This window comes from Dendrobates tinctorius, unplaced genomic scaffold (assembly GCF_039654945.1).
Source record: "Dendrobates tinctorius isolate UK_male_01 unplaced genomic scaffold, ASM3965494v1 ptg000016l, whole genome shotgun sequence".
NCBI lineage: Eukaryota > Metazoa > Chordata > Amphibia > Anura > Dendrobatidae > Dendrobates > Dendrobates tinctorius.
In genome coordinates this window covers 58432743-58452919 of record NW_027361684.1, presented here as the reverse complement: position 1 = coordinate 58452919, position 20177 = coordinate 58432743, and the positions used below count along the sequence as shown (strand labels likewise).

At 39.6% G+C, this 20177-nt stretch overlaps 1 protein-coding gene across 9 annotated transcripts in view; it reads right to left on the bottom strand.

Moving 5' to 3' along the window:
• Nucleotides 1-2105: 2105 nt before the first annotated feature.
• The window catches only part of POLA1 (DNA polymerase alpha 1, catalytic subunit), a 538408-nt gene continuing 520336 nt past the window's right edge, over nucleotides 2106-20177 (bottom strand). For 5 of the 9 annotated variants that reach the window (XM_073565907.1, XM_073565906.1, XM_073565908.1 and 2 more), the window contains one exon: nucleotides 2106-3115. In XM_073565907.1, the coding sequence (XP_073422008.1) occupies nucleotides 3073-3115 (43 nt within the window). In that variant the 3' untranslated portion in view covers nucleotides 2106-3072. The remainder of the gene's footprint in view (nucleotides 3116-20177) is intronic. The other 4 variants (XM_073565909.1, XM_073565913.1, XM_073565911.1 and 1 more) reach the window with 1 other exon arrangement.

Below are 20177 nucleotides of genomic sequence, written 5' to 3'. Positions count from 1 at the left end.
AGAATCTTAAAGAGTTGTTGGAGATGAGGGTTTTCTTTTGAGGGGGAAAAAAAAGTCCTCAATCACTTATACAACATACAGTTAGGTCTATATATATATATATATATATATATATATATATATATATATATATATATACACACACACACTCACTGGCCACTTTATTAGGTACACCTGTCCAACTGTGTGTTAAGACTTAATTTCTAATCAGCCAATCACATGGCGGCAACTCAGTGCATTTAGGCATGTAGACATGGTCAAGACAATCTCCTGCAGTTCAAACCGAGCATCAGTATGGGGAAGAAAGGTGATTTGAGTGCCTTTGAACGTGGCATGATTGTTGGTGCCAGAAGGGCTGGTCTGAGAATTTCAGAAACTGCTGATCTACTGGGATTTTCACGCACAACCATCTCTAGGGTTTACAGAGAATGGTCCGAAAAAGAAAAAAAAAAACAGTGAGCGGCAGTTCTGTGGCCGGAAATGCCTTGTTGATGCCAGAGGTCAGAGGAGAATGGGCAGACTGGTTCGAGCTGATAGAAAGGCAACAGTGACTCAAATTGCCACCCGTTACAACCAAGGTAGGCAGAAGAGCATCTCTGAACGTACATTTGAGGCAGATGGGCAACAGCAGCAGAAGACCACACTGGGTACCACTCCTCTCAGCTAAGAACAGGAAACTGAGGCTACAATTTGCACAAGCTCATCGAAATTGGACAGTAGAAGATTGGAAAAACGTTGCCTGGTCTGATGAGTCTCGATTTCTGCTGCGACATTCGGATGGTAGGGTCAGAATTTGGCGTAAACAACATGAAAGCATGGATCCATCCTGCCTTGTATCAACGGTTCAGGCTGGTGGTGGTGGTGTCATGGTGTGGGGAATTTTTTCTTGGCACTCTTTGGGCCCCTTGGTACCAATTGAGCATCGTTGCAACGCCACAGCCTACCTGAGTATTGTTGCTGACCATGTCCATCCCTTTATGACCACAATGTACCCAACATCTGATGGCTACTTTCAGCAGGATAATGCGCCATGTCATAAAGCTCGAATCATCTCAGATTGGTTTCTTGAACATGACAATGAGTTCACTGTACTCAAATGGCCTCCTCAGTCACCAGATCTCAATCCAATAGAGCATCTTTGGGATGAGGTGGAACGGGAGATTCGCATCAGGGATGTGCAGCCGACAAATCTGCGCCAACTGTGTGATGCCATCATGTCAATATGGTCCAAAATCTCTGAGGAATGCTTCCAGCACCTTGTTGAATCTCTGCCACGAAGAATTGAGGCAGTTCTGAAGGCAAAAGGGGGTCCAACCCCTTACTAGCATGGTGTACCTAATAAAGTGGCCAGTGAGTGTATATATATATGTGACACAGGACAGAAGCAGCCGAATGAATTCTGAGGTATTCAGAGCCATACTGTGTGCTCAGATCCCGCCAAATGCAGCCAAACTGATTTGTCGTCGTTTCATACTACAGATGGACAATGACCCAAAACATAAAGCCAAAGCAACCCAGGAGTTTATTAAAGCAAAGAAGTGGAATATTCTTGAATGGCCAAGTCAGTCACCTGATCTCAACCCAATTGAGCATGCATTTCACTTGTTAAAGACTAAACTTCAGACTGAAAGGCCCACAAACAGCAACTGAAAACCACCGCAGTGAAGGCCTGGCATAGCATCAAAAAGGAGGAAACACAGCGTCTGGTGATGTCCATGAGTTCAAGACTTCAGGCAATCATTGCCAACAAAGGGTTTGCAACCAAGTACCAGAAATGAACATTTTATTTACAATTATTTAATCTGTGCAATTTCTTTTGGTCCCTTTAAAAACAGGGTGGCACATGTTAAGGAGCTGAAACTCCTAAACCCTTCATCCAATTTTTATATGGATACCCTCAAATGAAAGCTGAAAGTCTGAACTTCAACTGCATCTGAATTGTTTTGTTTAAAATTCATTGTGGTCAGGTCTAGAACCAAAATTAGAAAAATGTCTGTCCAAATATATATGGACCTAACTGTATGGTACATGACCTAAAATAACGCCACAATTTGGCAATGACTGCCCAGAAAGAACACAACATTGGCAGACATAACACTAGTATGTTAGAATGCATTTAAAAGACTTTATTTTATTTGCTTACTTTATGTAAAAATGTACATTTATTTGTTGAAAACTACTAAACTTACAAAGAGTTTGGACATTTATTAAAAACAGTGGACTCAAACCAATCTTAGAAAAAGCATCTTTATGTCCAACTAAACATCAACTTTCAATTCCTAGAAAATTCTGGAAAAGGACGCAGTTTCATCGGAAGCTATGTGCAACAATGTCATGCTTTGTCTTAAGACAGTTTTGATGCAAAAGTTTCAAAAGCACATTAAACATAGCATATTTAAAAAATAATCAGAGCTAACATACAAAAATATTCATCTAAACCACAACATTGTTATGTACTTTATAATAAAATCATACACACATGTAAAATACAGGGATGCTATTTACTGCTAGTCTGCTCTACACCTCTATATTTAAATATACAATTTCAGACATTGCTCTATTGAGTCACTTTATTAATTACTATGTTTGTGATGAGTTGCTGATAAACTGTAAAAGGACAAAACATTAGTGCTCCTGCCAAGACCTTAGGTAACCTTGTTTGCTGAAAGCACCTCCACTAAACACTGAGCAGTAATGTCTAGGATCACTTACACTGCAGCCTCGCTCACTGGAAATTATTCAATTAAAGTAGCAGTTCATTTATCGCTCAGGTCTTCAAGGATTTTTACAACAAAAATACAATATAATGTGACAGAATGATGTATAAAAATACACTATTGTGAAACTATTCATTTTAATATATATTGCTTACAAAGAATATTGAACCTAAAAGCTCAAGTGAACCTGATTGTAATGAAAACTTTCACGGTAAAGTCAATGTTAACATTTGAAGGCACTTATTGAAACTATTTTATTTATTTGATCACAGTGAGGGTCTGGAACAGCTTGCTCAGATTCACTTCAGAGTATCCACTACATGAGAGAATTTGGTCTGTGGCGTGTTTTAGCTTCTTATAGGCGGTTTCTGCTTCTTGATAATGCTTTTTCAAGTAACCTGCAACAAAAATAAATTAATTACAGGACTTGTAAAATAAAACAGACAGTAATGTGGCTTAGAACGAGTCAATAAGCAAATAAGTACATAACCATCAGACCCAAAGTAAAAAAAAAAAAAAAAAAAAAAAAAAAAAATTTAAGAGGCATCACACAAAATAAATGTTGAAAGAAGCACTCCCATCAAAGTTTGTATCCTATAATATGCATAATCATATTATATATTACTGTGTACTTGCAATTGCTCGTTTTGCCTTTCTACCCAGTTAAATCTTCTCTTTTCCATTAGGTCTGTGACATCACATGATTAACAGATTAGCTGAATCATAGAACGGTAGCGTTGGAAGGGACCTCATGGGTCATTTGGTCCAACCCCCTGCTCAAAGCAGGATTCACTATATCATCCCAGACAGATGTCTGTTCAGCCTGTTTGAAGACTTCTATTGAAAGAGAACTCACCACCTCTCGTGGCAGCCTGTTCCACTCATTGATCACCCTCACTGTCAAAAACTTTTTCTAACATCTAGTCTGTCTCCTCCCATTCAGTTCCATCCCATTGCTTCTAGTCTTTCATTGTGAAAATGAGAATAAAGATGATCCTTCTACAACGTGACAGCCCTTGAGGTATTTGTAGACAGCTATCAAGTCTCCTCTCAGTCTTCTTTTTTGCAAGCTAAACATTCCCAAATCCTGTAACCGTTCCTCATAGGACATGGTTTGCAAACCAGTCACCATTCTGGTCGCTCTTCTCTGAACTAGCTCCATTTTGCTGATGTCTTTTTTAAAAAATGCTTCCAAGCTCTGTGTAGAAACAGTAAGTCTCTCTTTACTGTGTGACTCATCATTAGAACTACAATTCTACAATCACTAAGAACAAGGCCAGTGTGCATGAAAATGCACGGGATGACATCACCACCTGGTGAGCCTCCCAGCAAACAAATTCACCAACTCCAATGTATTATGGCATGACAGAGAAAAAGGAGTACACGGTGACAACAAGAGAAATACTTCTATGATATAAATATGAAAAGTTTATTGTACATACAAAATATATAAATAGTAATGCATAACAAGATAATAGTGCACCAAGGAGCATGCGGGCAAAACACAAGGGCCACCCCTCTGGCAACGCAGTCCTGTATGTATAAGCCCTTATACATTCTTTCTTCTGGTCATTTGACCGGAGTACTTGCTTACACAGGACTGCGTTGCCAGAGGGGTGGCCCTTGTGTTTTGCCCGCATGCTCCTTGGTGCACTATTATTATCTTGTTATGCATTACTACTTATATATTTTGTATGTACAATAAACTTTTCATATTTATATCATAGAAGTATTTCTCTTGTTGTCACCGTGTACTCCTTTTTCTCTGTCATGCCAATTCTACAATCACTGCAAAGTCCCTGGCAGGGGGCAGGAGCAGAGCAACTGGGACAGGAGGTGAAGAGGGACATGACACATGTAGGGAAGAGAGATTTTATGTTTCTACTATAGCAAATGGAAGAATTAACTGTGGAGAAAGGCAAATTGAGCAATTTCAAGTAGTAGTACCCAGTGCTATATAATATGATTGCAATATATTAGAAGGATAAAAACTTTGATGGAAAGATGGAAAGAGTGGCTCTTTAAGTCAACTTGAATTCCTGTCAGTAAGCTCAGGGCTTGATAAGGCCTTAGGGGGTGATTCATCAAAGCTTTTATGCCAGAAAACAGTCGAAAAATGCTTTGAAATGTGCAAATTTGTGTAAATCTTTTTTTAAAACTTTTGCAATTTTCACAACAGTTTGAGGGTTTGTGCACACGTTAAGTATCTGCTGTAGAAACTTCTGAATCTCTTTCAAGGAAAACCGCTGAGTGATATAAGCGTGTTTACATGTGTTTTTGTTGCAGATTTTTCCACACTACCACAAACTGAAAGAATTGACATGCTGCAGATTTAAATCTGCTCCAAATCTGAAAGGAAAAAATAAGGAAGGTATTCATGAGGCAATTGGAATTTTATTCACTTTGCTGGCACTAGGAAATCCTTCATGTTTTGTGACAAATCTGCACAGAAGATAACAAAATTACAATGTGTGCACAGAGCACAATGACAGCGGCATTTAACATGCACGAGCAGGAAGCGCATCATTACCTCCCCTCCCATCGACGCCCATGTCACATGACCGCGGGTCACCAATGGATTGGCATGACAACCGGGGGTCAGAAGAAGACCCCTGTGGCTGTCATTGCTGAGCTTATCTGCTACATAGAGCAAGGCTGCAGCCCTGCCCTATGTAGCAGAGGCCATTGGACAACTGCAGCTTCAAGTCTCCCATGGAGACTATTGAAGCTAGTAAAAAGTAAAACACAAATGTTTTTAAAAATATTAAAAAAAATTTAAAAAATATAAAAAGTTCAAATAACCCCCCTTTCGCACCATTCAAAATAAAACAAAAAAAATAAAAAATCAAATATACACATATTTGGTATCGCCGAGTTCAGAATCGCCCGATCAAAATATATAAAAAAAAATTAATCCAATTGGTAAACGGCGTAGCGAGAAAAAAGTCAAAACGCCAGAATTACTTTTTTTGGTCGCTGCAACATTGCAATAAAATGCAATAATGGGCACTCAAAAGAACGTATCTGCACCAAAATGGTATCAATAAAAATTTCAGATCAGCACAAAAAAATAAGCCCTCACCCAGACCCAGATCACAAATAATGGAGACACTACAGGTCTCGAAAAATGGCAATTTTTTTTTATAAACTTTGGAATTTTTTTTTCACCACTTAGATAAAAAAAACCTAAACATGTTTGGTGTCTATGAATTCATAATGACCTGGAGAATCATAATGGCAGGTCAGTTTTAGCATTTAGTGAATCTAGTAAAAAAAGAAATAAAAAACAAGTGTGGGATTGCACTTTTTTTGCAAATTCACCGCACTTGGAATTTATTTCCCATTTTCTATTACACGACCTGGTAAAACCAATGGTATCATTCAAAAGTACAATTCAACAGCAAAAAACAAGCCATCATACAGCCATTTTGACCAAAAAATAAAAACCAAAAATATCCCTGGCTGTTAAAGACAAATTTTACCTGTGCATTAATAATTTTGATAGTGAATGATAGGTTCAGGAGGAGAAAGAAGCAGATTTTGCTAGAAAGATATATTATATAGTATTATTTTCATGTGTACTATTGATTTAATGAAAACTATTTTCATATTGTCATTCGGATATTGCTGATAAAGGTGGTTCTACAAACTATTGAAACGTGGGTGTAGTTTATTTTTCTCATACTGCTTCTACAGTTTTGCCTATTTTGACATGACACAATTTGTAATGTGTTGTCCATCAGAGCTTATATTTACTCAATTTTTAGACATTTCAGGATGGCTTATATATCCTGATATATAAAACCATTCAAGTATGAGGAAATAAGTACTTTACTTTTGTTATGACTATGTAAAAAATAAGTTACTTCAAGTGAATAGCAAACCGAAAACATAGCTATTGATTTTTTTTACTATTAAGTATTAAATATAAAATACATAAATCTTTGTAAAACGAAAAAGTGGTTTGGTACAGTGTTAGCCAGTAGAAAAAAATATATAAAGTGCTCTCAGTGAGAGAAACAAAATAGGAATCTTGTGGGTATGATACCTTTCAATGGCTAACAAATAATAGTGAATGTTGTTACAAAGCAAGCTTTCGTGACTGCTTAAGTCCCTGCAGCCTGATGAAGGGACATAAGCAGTCCCGAAAGCTTGCTTTGTAACAACATTCACTATTATTTGTTAGCCATTAAAAGGTATCATACCCACAAGATTCCTATTTTGTTTCTCTCACTGAGAGCACTTTATATATAAATCTGTCATACATTAGTCAGCAAAAGTACCATTTTATTCACTGTGCTCTAGATTCCTGCACATCAAATGGAAGAATTTCTTTGAAGTACTCAGAACTCCCACCCCCCCAATATGTCTACTGTAAAATCGTAAATATGCCGTGAGAAGGGGGGGAGAGGAGGGTGAAGCTGCTGCAGTATATTCTCCTTTAGGCTAGTTTCACACTAGCGTTCTTGGGCGCAGCGGAGTGCCGCCACTAAACCCCCGCCCCCAGCCACGCCCCCTCCAGTCAGTTCCTCCTCTGATCGCATGAGGCTGCATGCGATGAGCGTATCCTATATTTAGCGTTGGATATGCTGATCGTGCACTGGTCTGATTTTGCTGGCGCTGCGCCCTTTTGGCACTGCGCCCAGGCCACAAAAACACGCAAAATCAGACCAGCGCACGATCAGCGTATCCAACGCTAAATATAGGATACGCTGATCTCATGCAGTCTCATGCGATCAGAGGAGGAACTGACCGGAGGGGGCGCGGCCGGGGCTTGGCGGCCCTGCGCCCAAGAATACTAGTGTGAAACTAGCCTTAGTGTATAAGATTGCAAGTTGTGCAAAAGGAGAGGAAGCAGCCAGATGAAACATGATTTGCTTAGAGTACATATAATCGCTTTAATATTATACCCAGAAAAGCCCATCCATTGCTATATAAGGTAATAGAGGAAAGAAAATAACTAAAATAAGCAGGTCCAGCACTATACTTTTGAATTGATCGCACTTTTAATAATATCAGGCTACCATAAGTCTAATGGCCCATTTACACTGGCTGACAATCCGGAAACAAGCTTTACTACTGATCTGCCATGTGAAAACGGGCACAAAATCATTTGGAGAACAAGCACAATATTTGTTCACTAGTTGAACTGATTTTTAAAAATGTTTCGAAATTATCATTCTCAGCAGCACATGGTCCAGTGTAAACCAGAAGACATGTTGACGACTTTTATTTGTTCACAGAATGATTGAATTAATGATCGTTACATGCACACAGAAGTGCAGTCGACCAGTTTAAATAGGCTAACAAGCGAACGCAAATTGCCTTACATGTAGCCCTTAGGCGGTTATTTAATGGCTATGACGAGCTGTCTAAATGCAATCCAAGACCCTAAATGCCAAATTATCACATCTAAAAAAAAAACCCCAAACATTTGAACTGCCATCAGCTGAGTGCCACTGTAGCTAAATAATAACTTGATAGAAGCTGTTAGAGCATGAAAAGTTAGAAATTAGCTTTGGTAAAAATAATTAAATAAAAAGGTAAAAACCTCTTTAATCTGCAGTAATGATGCTACAGCTAAACAATATTTCTATAGTTTGAGCTATGTAGAAAGAGAATAACAAATAGCTAAACAGGTTTAAGCAGCAGTTTGCAGATCTACAGTATTCCTTTAGAATTTTAAGCTGACAGTTTGATAAGTGCATTAGGCAATGTATGTGGTTATCACCACTCACAAACACAAGACTGTGCTGTACTCCAAAGTTGTGATTGAAATTCTAACATTGCACATTTAAGTAAATGGACACTTCAGGCCAATAAAGGTCCATTTATAAGAGAAGATTTCTCAGATTCAAACGCTTACGACTCATCATCCATGAAAATTCTGTAATGTAAATGGATAAGGTGACCAAACGATATAGCTAAAAACCTTTGTTCTTAGTGCACAAATTATTTATGCAAGTAAATTATCACTTCTCATACATACATTGAGGGACATTAATTTATGTATACCAGATTCTAACTGAAAATGCCATAAACATTTTGACTTCTGATATTTGTGTTATTTATAATATAGAAATATGTCAAAAGTTCCCCAAATTTTATAAGTTATACACTAGATTTTTCTACTCAAAAGTGGCACGTTTTAGACTCATTAAGTCTTTAAGAACCTGGAAATTGCTTCATTTTTGCTTTTTTTCATCCTTTCATCCCCTTCTTCCAAAATCAATAATTTTTATTTTTTGTTGATATAGCCATAGTTTTTTTTTTGCGGGATGAGTTGTACTTTTGAATGACACCATTGATTTTACCACATAATGTATGGAAAAATATACTGAAAAATAGGACGATTCGAAATGGGATGAAAGTGTGGAAAAAAATGCAGATCTGCCGCTTTCTGGGGGTTCATTGTGTGGTAAAAATAACACAAACATGACTTTCCAGGTCAGCTCAATTACGGCTTTGAACCAAATTCTTCATGTTGAACTGGAAATAAAAATGGAATAAAATAGTTTTATTTTCGCTTCTCCAATGCGGAGATATTAATACTCAAAAGTATTTGGCAACTAATGAGTTAACTTTTGTTAAGTTTAAGTAGGTGCTATCAGAGTGTTTTCAGTGATTTTAAGTAGCAGCAACACTGTAAGAAATAAGTATACCCCCCACAATAGCTTAGAGCAGGTTTCTCAGTGTGTGAAATGTAAGGACCTCCTCTGTTTAACTTTGTGCATTACTAGAAAGTGATTTCACATATCTTTCAGATAAGACCATTATATGAGCTGCAGACTGATTACAAGTTGATGAGAACACAACAAACATAAGTCTGATACTGTCACGTTTGAGCTCACCATTGGTCAGGAGGTATGGAGGGAGTGGCCATACAGCAGTGGTGACAGTGCTATGAGAGCTGATAAAAAGTTTGTAACATGACAATTATCTAGAAGATAACTAGTCACCAGTGCTCTACTCCCAGCACAGTCAATCATGCAGGATGTTAGACCAGGAGATTAGGGCTTTATCATTACAATTTACTCACTCAAAAACCTCCCTCTAAGCTAGAGTGATGCCTGTTCTTTTTCTCCTCTATGTGGCTGCCTTCTTATGATTGATCATCATCATAGAGGGAGAAGGACACAACACCCAGAGAAAATTATCTGAGAACACCCATTTGTACTTAAGATAATTTATTAGGTGCCAAATACAGTTCAACATGAAAAGTTAGGTGAATAGATCCTAGTAAATGATGGAAAAAAAAAAAATTCTGATATTGTAAAAAAAAAAAATCGTCATGTATTGGCTTTCTGTCACAATTTTCAGAGATCTGTAACACTTTCTGTTGATGGTGCTGAATGTTTGTTTTTTGCACGGTGAGCTATTGATATCAATTTTGGGTACTGAACATAAGATGCTTTGATTTCTATTACTTTTTTAGTAAAGTAATATGACCAAAAAAATGCAAATCTGAGGTTGTTTTCTTCTGCTTTTCAGTATTTACTGATCGGGTTAGTTTTTTCCATAGTTTAATATATTGGACTTTTACATAGCAAATGTTTACTTTTTACTTTATTTTTATCAGGGGAAAATAAGGGAGCCTTGAACTTTTATAAGTTTATTTTCATTCTAACATTTTTATGTAATTTTCAGCCCCCTTAGGGGACTTGGATCCACTATGGTCTAAGTGAATGCACAATGTACTGCAATATCACAGTATAGCAGTATATGGTGAAATTCTGAATCTTCTATGGAGCTCAGTCTGTGTGATCTTCACAGGAGGACTAATTATTATTAGGAGGACTAAGATTATGAGGATCTTCAGCATTCCCATAGATGTCATAGTAATTCATAGGTCTTGATGGCATCGAGAAAAGCTGATGAAAGCTTGACAGCGGTGCTTAGTTAACAGCAGTGGTCAGTTGTTAAAGACAGATAACAGCTATGTAATATAGCTAGTATTTGCTGCTCATGTCCTAGTGCAGTGTAAGCAGAAAATAAAAATTTGTCTAAAAAATATTGGCACAAAGCCAGCCAACTAAGTGGCTTGGACTAGACAGTATTGACAGTCAAAATTTACTAAATGTATCTGTGTCAAAAGTGGTTGATAAATTTGGTGCATTTTTATACTGTGTAGTGTAAGTTTGCAATTTTGAAAAGCGAAGATATTTTAGTAAACGTCCCTTATTGTTGTATGTAAATTGCAATAACTCAATATTTTGTCAATTATCCTCCTGTCTCAGAGTGAATGAAGTTCCCTTTTATCTATGATTTTTAATTGTTCAATTGCTATGTTATCAGTTTAACTTAACATGTAAACTCTTGTCTGCCATCAAGTAATGATATTTTATGACCATTAGAATCGTATTGATTATCTACTCATCAAAGTGGACCTTAACTAAAATATAATAGAACAGAAATCCATTCTTCAATCTCTAAAAATGTAAATGCACAAAAAGATAACATAAAACACAAAATAACATAAAATGAACACTTCTATAAAAATTGGTCCAAAATTGTCCCTAAAAATTCACATCAAAAACGGAATACTATTCAAAAAACCCCAGAAAAATAAATGTATAAAGAAAGACATACAATATCTGTAAGCTTTGTTAAATCTGTTATACAAAGGAATTTAACAATAGGCTCCAACTCCTGAAACATTCAGGCCTGAATACACTTAGAAAATTGGGCATTGGAAAGACTGAAACAGTAATAACACTCCCAAAGTGTTCTAGGGTGTATGTTAAATGGCATTCACGGGGTCAAATAAAAATTGCAAGAGAAGCTCTCTAAAAGAAACAAAATGTGAGCAAAAATGCTTTGAAGCATGAACTCTATGTAGAACAAAAATGCACACTACTGTTCAGCAGAGATTAATGGAGTTCAAAAAGACAAATGGTGACGGAGGAATGTTTAAAGCTGCAGGACCATGTTACAAATCATTGTTCAGAGACTGTAACCCCATGTAGCTTTATTTCACCAGCACATATACAATTCTACATGACAGTAGAATATTGTGATATTAACTCACACTTAGGCTATGTTCACACAATGGAGCTTAGGTGACCCGCGCCCCCCAAAGAAGCACGATGTGAAATTCGTGTTGGGGTCTGCCTCTCCCACATTTGCAGCAGGTTGGTCACCTAAGCTCTGTAAGAAGGAGAACCGGGCCGTGGGTACCTGTCCTCTGCCGGGTCCGGAACGGTCAGGGCTGTCTCCTCTGTTGTCCGGGGGAAAGAGTAAAGGGGGTTTTACACTAAGCGATATCGCTAGCAATATCGCTAAAACGTCACCGGTTTTGTGACGTTATAGCGATATTGCTAGCGATATCGCTATGTGTGATACTTACCAACGACCGGCTCCCCCGCTGTCCATCGTTGATCGCGCGAGATTGGGCGGCTCCATTTCTCGTCGTCTGCTTCCTGCTGGGCTTCCTGCTGTGACGACGAGCGACGCGTGGAGGCGGGCGGGAGGACGCCAGGATCGCTGTGTGTGAAAGGTGAGTATCGTGCGCTGCGTCGCTGCTGCATCGCTGTGAGATCTTTCTGTGTGGCAGCTCACTAGCGATAATTTAGCGATGCACCAGCGATCCTGACCGGGTCGTATCGCTGGTCGTATCGCTGGTGCATCGCTAAATGTAAAAGGGCCTTAAGAGACTGGACTGATTACCTTTACTAAGATGTGTTTATAATATTGCTCAGGCTGCCTTTACTACAACTAGGATTTGTATCTAATACTGATCAGACTATCTAGATTTAATTAACAACATATCTTTTTTCTTGCTGAATATTAACCAATTATCTGTAGGTCTGGTTGGACCACTTGTATCAATTACTGGTTATCCTCAGCAGCTGCCCCCTCTTATGTGATAGCCATTATATTATACTAGATGGTGGCCCGATTCTGATGCATCGGGTATTCTAGAATATATATGCAGTTTATTTTTGAAGATTTAATAATAATGCAATAATGCACCCCCCAATCCTGATATGTATGGTTCTCTCACCCCCAATCCTGATATGCATGCTACCCCTCAACCCCCTATCCTGGTATGCATGGTCCCCTGACCCCCCAAATCCTGGAATGCATGGTCCTCTCACCCCCCAATCCTGGTGTGCATGGTTCTCTCACCTCTCTTTCCTGGTATGCATGGTCTTCTCACCCCCCAATCCTGGTATGCATGGTCCCCTCACCCCCTATCCTGGTATGCATGGTCCCCTCATCCCCCAATCCTGGTATGCATGGTCCCCTCACCACCCTTTCATGGTATGCATGGTCCCCTCACCACCCTTTCCTGGTATGCATGGTCCCCTCACCACCCTTTTCGTGTAGCCGTGCGACCAATCAGCAACACGGCCCTGTAGCCGCGACCAATCGCGGCCCTGTACAAAAATATTAAAAAATTAAAAAGTTATCACCTTCCGACGGCCTCCTGTCTTCTTTCCACACGCCCGGCCTCGCGTTCCCAGTAATGCTTTGCGGCTTAGACCGCTGATGACGTCGGTCTTCTTTCTCGCTCTTGCGAGAGTGACGTCGGTCTTCTTTCTCGCTCTTGCGAGAGTGACGTCGGTCTTCTTTCTCGCTCTCGCGAGAGTGACGTCATCAACTGTCTAAGCCGCAAAGCATTACTGGGAACGCGAGGCCGGGTGCGTGGAAAGAAGACAGGAGGCCGTCGGAAGGTGAGAGTAACTTTTTATTTTAATTCTCTTTTTTACAGATTAAGGCCTGCGGCTGCGACCAATCAGTGGCAGGCGCAGCTTACTGTTACAAACAGCTGCAGCTGATTGGTTGCGGCCTGGCGGGGGCAACCAATCAGCGGCTGGCGATTTCGGTTACAGACAGACACGATAAGGCGTTGCACTATGCACTTTGTTATCTCATTGACTAGAAGCATATGAATTCCTGGTATCCTCTTTTGGGGTGTTTTACATGGTACAGTCTTCTATTTTATTATTACTTATAGCTACCTCTAGAAAGGTTAACCATGTATAGCTACATTTATATCCTTTCTCTCTTTTGCTAATTATTGAGCATCCACACGGACTTAATAATCGTGACTCTGCCCAAATGTGGCACTATGGTGTCGCTGTCGTTTGAATTTTAAATATTTATACTTACGTTTCAGTTTTTATGCAAATTGTTGCAATAAAGTAAGGCTAGTTTCACACTTGCTTTTTTTTTGCAGCGCGTTTTTCCCGCAAAAAAACGCATTGAAAAAACGCATACATAAGCATACAACTGCTGCGTTTTTTTTCAAGCATTTTTATGAGCATGCATGAAAAAAACGCAGCGTTTTTATGCGTTTGTATGCGTTTTTAGCGCGTTTTTACCGCGTTTGCGTTTTTTTCCAACATTTTTAGGTGGCCCCTCACACTACCCAAACCATGACTTTACTAACCCTAACCCTAACCCTTAACCAAATCATACTTAACCCTAACCCAAACCCTAAACCCTAACCCTGACCCTAACCCTGACCCTAACCCTTAACAAAACCATACTTAACCCTAACCCTGACCCTAACCCTGACCCTAACCCTTAACCAAACCATACTTAACCCTAATCCTGACCCTAACCCTAACCCTTAACAAAACCATACTTAACCCTAATCCTGACCCTAACCCTGACCCTAATCCTTAACAAAACCATACTTAACCCTAACCCTGACCCTAACCCTTAACAAAACCATACTTAACCCTAATCCTGACCCTAACCCTGACCCTAATCCTTAACAAAACCATACTTAACCCTAATCCTGACCCTAACCCTGACCCTAACCCTGACCCTAACCCTTAACAAAACCATACTTAACCCTAATCCTGACCCTAACCCTGACCCTAACCCTGACCCTTAACAAAACCATACTTAACCCTAATCCTGACCCTAACCCTGACCCTAATCCTTAACAAAACCATACTTAACCCTAACCCTGACCCTAACCCTTAACAAAACCATACTTAACCCTAATCCTGACCCTAACCCTGACCCTAATCCTTAACAAAACCATACTTAACCCTAACCCTGACCCTAACCCTTAACAAAACCATACTTAACCCTAATCCTGACCCTAACCATGACCCTAATCCTTAACAAAACCATACTTAACCCTAACCCTGACCCAAACCCCAACCCTAACCCTGACCATAACCCTAACCCTAAACCCCTTAACTAACCCTAACTCTAACCCAAACCCCTAAATTCCATGGTTTAAAAAAAAAAACGCATATGCAAAAAAACGCATACATGAGCATGCCAGTGCGCACATATGCGCATCCATAGGCTATAATGGCCATTTTTAGCGCAAAACGTGCGCATATGTGCGCATGCGCTTTTTTGCAGGGCCAAAAAATGCAACATGCTGCGTCTGGAAAATCCCAACGCACACCCCAAAAAAACGCAGCGCATGAAAATCGCATACATGCGCTTACCAGCGCGCAGGTATGCGCACCCATGTTAAATATAGGGGAAAAAACGCATGCGCAGGTGTGCGTTTTTTTCCAGCGCTAAAAAACGCAAATGTGAAACCAGCCTTATACATACCTTTTACCTTATTTGCTCTGTTATCCATTTTTTCCGGTTATTGCCATGGTGATGCTGTGTGGAGGGGGCTCAAGAGTTAAGCTTTCTCCACACAAGTTAGATAATAGTTATACTCATTAACTAGTTGTCCCTAACACGTCCCCAGAAATGAATTCCTACCAAGCTGTTAACCATTTAAATGCCGCGGTCAATTTTGGACAGCAGCATTTAAATAGAACGCGTGCAGGCGCTCACACTTCCCAGCTTCCACTGGGTCATGACAACAATCAGCCCCTCATGATGACACCAATCGAAGGGCAGAGGTAGCCCCCTCTCCCTGCCTTCTAAATGCTGAGACAGATATTGATAGAAGCATTTAGTGGGTTAAACTGCTGTGAGTACGTGTGTCTGCTGCCATATCAGCTGTGCGCGAAAAATTGCCTGGACGTATCCATATATTAACCCCTTTCTGCCATTAGACTTACTAACCCGTCCATGTGCCTTGGGACTTACTGCCCATGGATGATCAGCAGCGCTCACGGGGGGAGCGCGGCCGGGTGTCCGCTGATTCTCACAGCTGACACCCCACACTAAGTGGTAAGGAGCGGTCACAGCCCCTCTGCCTTTGGATCGCGGGGTCCTGATTGCTACCATGGAGACCCGATGTCGTCATCACGACATCCGTGTCTCCAGAGCTGAGAAACTTCCCGTAACGACCCGACCTATAAAACTGTCCCACTAGTTAGCTCCTTTATCATCATACCGCCGAACAAAGTGGAATAACACGCGATCAAAAAGATGGATATAAATAAACATGGTACCGTTGAAAACGTCATCTTGTCCCGCAAAAAACGAGTCGCCAAACAGCGCCATCAACGAAAAAATAAAAGTTATAGCTGTCAGAATAAAGTGATCCAAAAACAATTTTTTTGCAAATAGTTTATCTAAAAGCACCAAAACATTAAAAAATGATATAAATGAGGTATCGCTGTAATCATACTGACACGAAGAATAAATCTGCTTTATGAATTTTACCACATGCCCCCCCCAAAGAAATTCAAGAATTGCTGTTTTTTGCTCATTCTGTCTCCCAAAAATCACAATATAAAGCGATCAAAAAATGTCATGTGCCCGAAAACGGTACCAATTAAAACGTCAACTCGTTCCGCAAAAACAAGTCAAAATATGGGCCAAAATATGGAAAAATTATAGCTCTCAAAACATGGAGATGCATAAACTATTTTTTGCAATAAAAAGCATCTTTTAGTGTGTGACAGCTGCCAAACATAAAAACCCGCCAAAAATAGTAAATCCCCTTTATCACCCCCTTAGTTAGGGAAAAATAATAAAATAAAAATAAGTATTTATGTCCATTTTCTCATTAGGGTTAGGGCTAAAGTTAGGGTAGGGGATAAAGTTAGGATTACGGTTGGGATTAGGGGTGTGTTGGAGTTAGAATTGGGGGGGATTCCACTGTTTAGGCACATCAGGGGCTCTCCAAATGTGACATGGCATCTGATCTCAATTCCAGGAAATTCTGCGTTGAAAAAGTCAAACTATGCTCTTTCCCTTCCGAGCTCTGCCATACACCCAAACAGTGGTTTACCTGCACATATGGGGTGTCAGCGTACTCAGGACAAATTGCACAACAACTTTTGGGGTCCAATTTCTCCTGTTACCCTTGGTAAAATATAACAAATTGGATCTGAAATAATTTTTGTGTGAAAAAAAAAGTTAAATGTTCATTTTTTTTTTTAAACATTCCAAAAATTCCTGTGAAGCACCTGAAGGGTTAATAATGTGGTTTTGAGCATCTTGAGGGGTGCAGTTTTTATAATGGTGTCACTTTTGGGTATTTTCTATCATATAGACCCCTCAAAGTGACTTCAAATGTGATGTGGTCCCTAAAAAAAATGGTGTTGTAAAAATGAGAAATCGCTGGTCAACTTTTAACCCTTATAACTTCCTAACAAAAAAAAATTTTGGTTCCAAAATTGTCCTGATGTAAAGTAGACCTGTGGGAAATATTATTTATTAACTATTTTGTGTGACACATTTCTCTGTTTTAAGGGCGTGAAAATTCAAAGTTGGAAATTGCAAAATTTTCGCCAAAATTCCATTTTTTTCATAAATAAATGCAAGTCCTATCAAAGAAATTTTACTACTATCATGAAGTACAATATGACACGAGAAAAAGTCAGAATCAACGGGATCCATGGAAGCGTTACAGAGTTAATACCTCAAAGGGACAGTGGTCAAAATTGTAAAAACTGGCCTGGTCAATAACATGCAAACCACCCTTGGGGGTAAAGGGGTTAAGCCCTCAACCTCCTCGGTATAGGCAAAAAATAACTTATAATATCCCAACATGTTGCAGTCCAATGGGCGTCGCTGGTCTTGCTTTGGCGCCTACTCTCTCGTCGCAAACGCTGTCCTTTGTTTGCTTCATATGTCCTCCACAAACACAGTGTCTCCCAGTTACGCTCCTGTGCAGTCGCACTTTGCTCTGTCCTGCTGAGGGCAAAATACTGTATTGCGCATGCTTTACTCCCTGGTCACTAGCACTCTTTGGCCTCTCCTGGAGCATGCGCATTACGGTATTTTGCTCTGACCTCAGCAGAGCAGAGAAGTACACCTGTGTGGGATCACGATTAGGTACACTGGATGACGTAGGACATGTCATCCACATGAAGCAAGCAGGAGAATGGCGATTGTGACGAGAGGAGGCATCGAACCAAGATCAGCGACGCCCATTGGACCAGACCATATGGGGAGATGATGAAAAGTATTTTTTGGGTTATGTGAGGTTGTGAGAGACATACAGTTGAAACTAGAAGTTTACATACACTACATAGAATCATAGAGTTGGAAGGGACCTCCTGGACCATCTGGTCCAACCCCCTGTTCAAAGCAGGATTCGCTAAATCATCCCAGACACATCTGTCCAGCCTTTGTTTGAAGACTTCCATTGAAGGAGAACTCACCACTTCTCATGGCAGCCTGTTCCACTCATTGATCAGTCTGTCAAAAAGTTTTTTCTAATATCTAATCTGTGTCTCCTCCCATTCAGTTTCATCCCATTGCTTCTAGTCTTTCCTTGTGCAAATGAGAATAAAGATGATCCTTCTACAATGTGACAGCCCTTGAGATATTTGTAGACAGCTATTAAGTCTCCTCTCAGTCTTCTCTTTTGCAAGCTAAACATTCCCAAATCCTGTAACCTTTCCTCATAAGACAGGGTTTGCAGACCGGTCACCATTCTGGTCGCTCTTTTCTGAACTTGCCCCAGTTTGTTGATGTATTTTTTAAAATGTGGTGCCCAAAACTGAACACAGTATTCCAGATGAGGTCTGACCAAAGAGGAGTAGAGGGCAATAATGACTTCACGTGATCTAGACTGTATGCTTCTGTTCATACATCCTAGAATTGCATTTGCCTTTTTTGCTGCTGCATCACACTGTTGACTCATTCAGTCTGTGATCCATTAGTATACCCAAGTCTTTTTCACTTGTGCTGTTGCTTAGCCCTATTCCTCCCATTCTGTATATGCTTTTTCATTTTTATTGCCCAGATGTAGTACTTTGCATTTTTCCGTTAAAAACCATTCTGTTAGTTGCTGCCCACTGCTCCAGTTTACTTATATCTTTTTGAATCCTCTATCTCTTCCTTCATCTAAATCGTTGATAAAGATGTTGAACAATACAGGGCCCAGGACAGAGCCCTGTGGTACCCCACCTGAGACATTCTTCCAAATGGATGGGCAGCCATTTACGACCACTCTTTGGGTCCGATCACTAAGCCAGTTATGAATCCACCTAACAGTTGCCTTGTCCATTCCATACCTAGTCATTTTTTCAATAAGGATTGTGTGAGATACTTTGTCAAATGCTTTGCTGAAGTCAAGATATACTATATCTACAGCATTTCCCTGATCCACCCAATCAGTGATACCGTCATAGAAGGAAATTAAGTTAGTCTGACATGACTTATTAGTTACAAACCCATGCTGACTCTGTTTAATCACTTCATTCTTGTGCAGTTACTGACATACATGTTGTTCAAAGATCTTTCCTGGTATAGAAGTCAGACTCACCGGCCAATAGTTGCCTGGGTCCACCTTCTTCCCCTTTTTGAAGATAGGAACAACATTTGCTCTTCTCCAGTCTTCTGGGACTTCTCCTGTTCTCCAAGAATTTTCAAAGATTATGGAGAGGGCTTCAAAAATTTATTCTGCTATCTCCTTCAGTACTCTGGGGTGTAATTCATCTGGACCTGGAGACTTCAATTCATTTAGGTTAACTAAGCGTTTCCTCACTATCTTTGTGTTTATAGATATCTTGGATTCTTCTATTCTCTTAATAGGACAGTGAAGAACAGTTGATGTAACATTTCCTTTCTGAGAGAAAACAGATGCAAAATAGGAATTTAAAAGTTCGGCCATCTCAACATCCTGTCTTACCATTTCATCTTTTGCATCCTGTAAAAATCCTATAGCATCTTTGACCTTTCTTTTACTTTTTATATATCCCCAAAATCCTTTATTTATCCTTTTGACGTCTCTTGCAAGCCTCAATTCATTGTCAGCTTTAGTAATCTGATTTGTGCCCTGCAGACAGCATTATTTTCTTCTTTAGATATGCCTCCCTCTTTCCATTTTATAAACATTTTTTTCTTCCTTTTTAGCATGTGCTTAAGTTCTGTGTTCATCCATCCTGGTTTCCTTAAATGTTTCCTATTCTTCCCTCTTTTCGGAATTGTTAACGATTGTGCTTTGAGAATTTCATTTTTCAAGATTTCCCATCCTTCCTGGACATTTTTGTCTTTAAGGATATCCAGCCATTGAATCCCTTAAAATCTGCCTTTCTGAAATCTAACCTTGATGTCTGAGTCTTAACAGGTCTTCCTCCTCTAGTTATCCAAAATTCTAAAATAGCATGGTCGCTACCT